The 3,914-nt window shown below is 52.1% G+C and overlaps 1 protein-coding gene across 2 annotated transcripts in view; it reads left to right on the top strand.

Annotated features, from left to right (window-relative positions):
* The first annotated feature begins 371 nt into the window (after window positions 1–371).
* The window catches only part of LOC142907846 (sin3 histone deacetylase corepressor complex component SDS3-like), a 41,717-nt gene continuing 38,174 nt past the window's right edge, over window positions 372–3,914 (top strand). Inside the window, exons 1-2 of one of the 2 annotated variants that reach the window (XM_076057679.1) lie at window positions 372–836; window positions 3,788–3,857. In XM_076057679.1, coding sequence (XP_075913794.1) covers window positions 446–836; window positions 3,788–3,857 — 461 coding nt within the window. In that variant the 5' untranslated portion in view covers window positions 372–445. The remainder of the gene's footprint in view (window positions 837–3,787; window positions 3,858–3,914) is intronic. The other variant, XM_076057682.1, reaches the window with a different exon arrangement.

Genomic DNA, 3,914 nt, shown 5'->3' with positions numbered 1-3,914 from the left:
ATAACCCCCCATACCGGAAACACCCCCCCCCCCCCACATTGCCCTCAACTTCCGGTTTCTTGCCTGAAAAGGCGGGAGCGAGAGGCAGCAATGGCAGCAGCCATCAATTGGAACTTACCTGCACCGGAAGTTGCCCTAACCGGATAGCGAGTTACTAAACTATCCTCCTTATATGGGCATAACCCCCCATACCGGAAACACCCCCCCCACACATTGCCCTCAACTTCCGGTTCCTTGCCGGAAAAGGCGGGAGCGTGAGGCAGCAATGGCAGCCGCCATCAATTGGAACTTACCTGCACCGGAAGTTGCGCTAACCGGATAGCGAGTTACTAAACTATCCTCCTTATATGGGCATAACCCCCATACCGGAAACACCCACCCCCCACATTGCCCTCAACTTCCGGTTCCTTGCCGGAAAAGGCGGGAGCGAGAGGCAGCAGCAGCAATGGCGGCTACGTTGCATACATCTCCGATGTCGTTACAACAACAACAACCACCACAACAACTACAGCCTCCTCCTCATCAACAACAACAACAACAACCACCACTACCTCCTCATCAACAACAACCGCCGCCGCCTTCTCCTCTCCTCCCTTCTCCTCAGCCCTCTCAGCCTCCTCACGCGTCGCCTCAGGAAACTCCGTGGTCGGCCATCGATCGCTACTACGACGAGCAGGAGGAGGCGAGCGAAGAGTTGGACGACGACGACGACGAAGAGGAGGAGGAGGCGGCGGCGGCGGCGGCGAGGGGGGATGGAGGCGGCGGAGAGGAGGAGGAAGAGGAGGTGGTGGAGAGGAGGAGGAGGAGGAACGCCCGGGCGAGGGAGTCGGACGAAGGTTATGATCACTCTCACTCGCTGTGTGATCACTCACTGATCACTCTCACTCGCTGTGTGATCACTCACTGATCACTCACACTCGCTGTGTTCACTCACTGATCACTCACACTCGCTGTGTTCACTCACTGATATCACTCACACTCGCTGTGTGATCACTCACTGATATCACTCACACTCGCTGTGTTCACTCACTGATATCACTCACACTCGCTGTGTGATCAAGCACTCGCTGTGTGATCAATCACTCACTCGCTGTGTGATCACTCGCTGTGATCGCTCTCACTCGCTGTGTGATCAATCACTCGCTGTGTGATCACTCTCACTCGCTGTGATCACTCACTCGCTGTGTGATCACTCTCACTCGCTGTGTGATCATTCACTCACTCGCTGTGTGATCATTCACTCACTCGCTGTGTGATCACTCTCACTCGCTGTGTGATCACTCTCACTCGCTGTGATCACTCACTCGCTGTGTGATCACTCTCACTCGCTGTGTGATCATTCACTCACTCGCTGTGTGATCACTCTCACTCGCTGTGTGATCATTCACTCACTGTGTGATCACTCGCTGATCAATCACTCACTGTGTGATCAATCACTCACTGTGTGATCACTCACTCGCTGTGATCTGATCACTCGCTGTGAGCAATCACTCACTGTGTGATCACTCACTGTGATCAATCACTCGCTGTGATCACTCACTCACTGATCAATCACTCGCTGTGATCACTCACTGATCAATCGCTCGCTGTGATCGCATTCACTCGCTGTGATCGCATTCACTCGCTGTGATCGCATTCACTCGCTGTGATCGCATTCACTCGCTATGATCGCATTCACTCGCTGTGATCGCATTCACTCGCTGTGATCGCATTCACTCGCTGTGATCGCATTCACTCGCTGTGATCGCATTCACTCGCTGTGATCGCATTCACTCGCTGTGATCGCATTCACTCGCTGTGATCGCATTCACTCGCTGTGATCGCATTCACTCGCTGTGATCGCATTCACTCGCTGTGATCGCATTCACTCGCTGTGATCGCATTCACTCGCTGTGATCGCATTCACTCGCTGTGATCGCATTCACTCGCTGTGATCGCATTCACTCGCTGTGATCACCCTCTGTGATCACCCACTCTCTGTGATCAATCACTCTCCATCTCACTCTGTGATCAATCTCTCTCCATCTCTCTCGCTGTGATCACTCACTCACTGGTCAATCACTCACTGATCAATCACTCTCCATCTCACTCTCTGTGAACACTCACTCACTATGATCACTCGCTCTCTGATCAATCACTGTGATCAATCACTCTCCATCTCACTCGCTGTGATCACTCACTCTCTGTAATAACTCACTCACTATGATCACTCGCTCTCTGTGATCAATCACTCACTGTGATCAATCACTCTCCATCTCACTCGCTGTGATCATTCACTCTCTGTGATCACTCTATCGCTGTGATCACTCACTCACTGATCACTCACTCTCTGTGATCACTCAATCACTGTGTGATCATTCAATCTCCATCTCACTCTCTGTGTGATCAATCACTCTCTGTGATCACTCACTCTCTGTGATCAATCACTCGCTGTGATCAATCACTCTCCATCTCACTCTCTGTGATCTCTCGCTGTGATCAATCACTCGCTGTGTGATCAATCACTCGCTGTGTGATCAATCACTCACTGTGATCACTCACTGATCAATCACTCACTGTGATCACTCACTGTGTGATCACTCACTCTCCATCTCACTCTGTGAACACTCACTCACTATGATCACTCGCTCTCTGTGATCAATCACTCTCTGTGATCACTCTCTCGCTGTGATCACTCACTCGCTATGATCACTCACTCACTGATCACTCGCTCGCTGTGACCACTCAATCACTGTGTGATCACTCAATCTCCATCTCACTCTGTGTGATCAATAACTCGCTGTGTGATCACTCACTCTCTTTGATCACTCGCTCTCTGTGATCACTCACTCGCTATGATCACTCACTCGCTATGATCACTCACTCGCTATGATCACTCACTCACTGATCACTCGCTCGCTGTGACCACTCAATCACTGTGTGATCACTCAATCTCCATCTCACTCTGTGTGATCACTCACTCTCTTTGATCACTCACTCTCTGTGATCACTCACTCTCTGTGATCACTCTCTCGCTATGATCACTCTCTCCATCTCACTCGCTGTGATCAAATCCACGACCTCCTGCGTACCAGGCGAGGTAGTCAACATCTCACAGCCAACGTAGTGATGATGATAGAGATCGAACCCACGACCTCCTGCGTACTCAGCGAGGTAGTCAACATCTCGCAGCCAACATGGTGATGATGATGATGATAGAGATCGAACCCACGACCTCCTGCGTACCAGGCGAGGTAGTCAACATCTCGCAGCCAACGTAGTGATCATGATGATAGAGATCGAACCCACGACCTCCTGCGTACCAGGCGAGGTAGTCAACATCTCGCAGCCAACGTAGTGATCATGATGATAGAGATCGAACCCACGACCTCCTGCGTACCAGGCGAGGTAGTCAACATCTCACAGTCAACGTGGTGATCATGATGATAGAGATCGAACCCACGACCTCCTGCGTACCAGGCGAGGTAGTCAACATCTCACAGCCAACGTGGTGATCATGATGATAGAGATCGAACCCACGACCTCCTGCGTACCAGGCGAGGTAGTCAACATCTCCCAGCCAACGTGGTGATGATGATAGAGATCGAACCCACGACCTCCTGCATACCAGGCGAGGTAGTCAACATCTCGCAGCCAACGTGGTGATCATGATGATAGAGATCGAACCCACGACCTCCTGCGTACCAGGCGAGGTAGTCAACATCTCCCAGCCACCGACAGCACTTGCCTCCAGCCAGTGTTGTGGGCTACACGGGGGACCTTTGCCTGTGTCTGTGTGAGAGAGCAGACACGGAGGACGCGAGCGAGACTGACCTGGCCAAACACCACGAGGACGGACACGTGGAGATCAAGGAGAGGTGAGCGTGGTGGTGGTGGTGGTGGTGGAGGTGGTGGTGATGATGGTGATGGTGGTG

This window comes from Petromyzon marinus, chromosome 84 (assembly GCF_048934315.1).
Source record: "Petromyzon marinus isolate PM22_M1 ecotype Great Lakes invasive population chromosome 84, UKy_Petmar_22M1.pri1.0, whole genome shotgun sequence".
Taxonomy (NCBI): domain Eukaryota; kingdom Metazoa; phylum Chordata; class Hyperoartia; order Petromyzontiformes; family Petromyzontidae; genus Petromyzon; species Petromyzon marinus.
The sequence above is the reverse complement of the archived record's forward strand: the minus strand, read 5'-3'. Positions and strand labels throughout refer to the sequence as shown.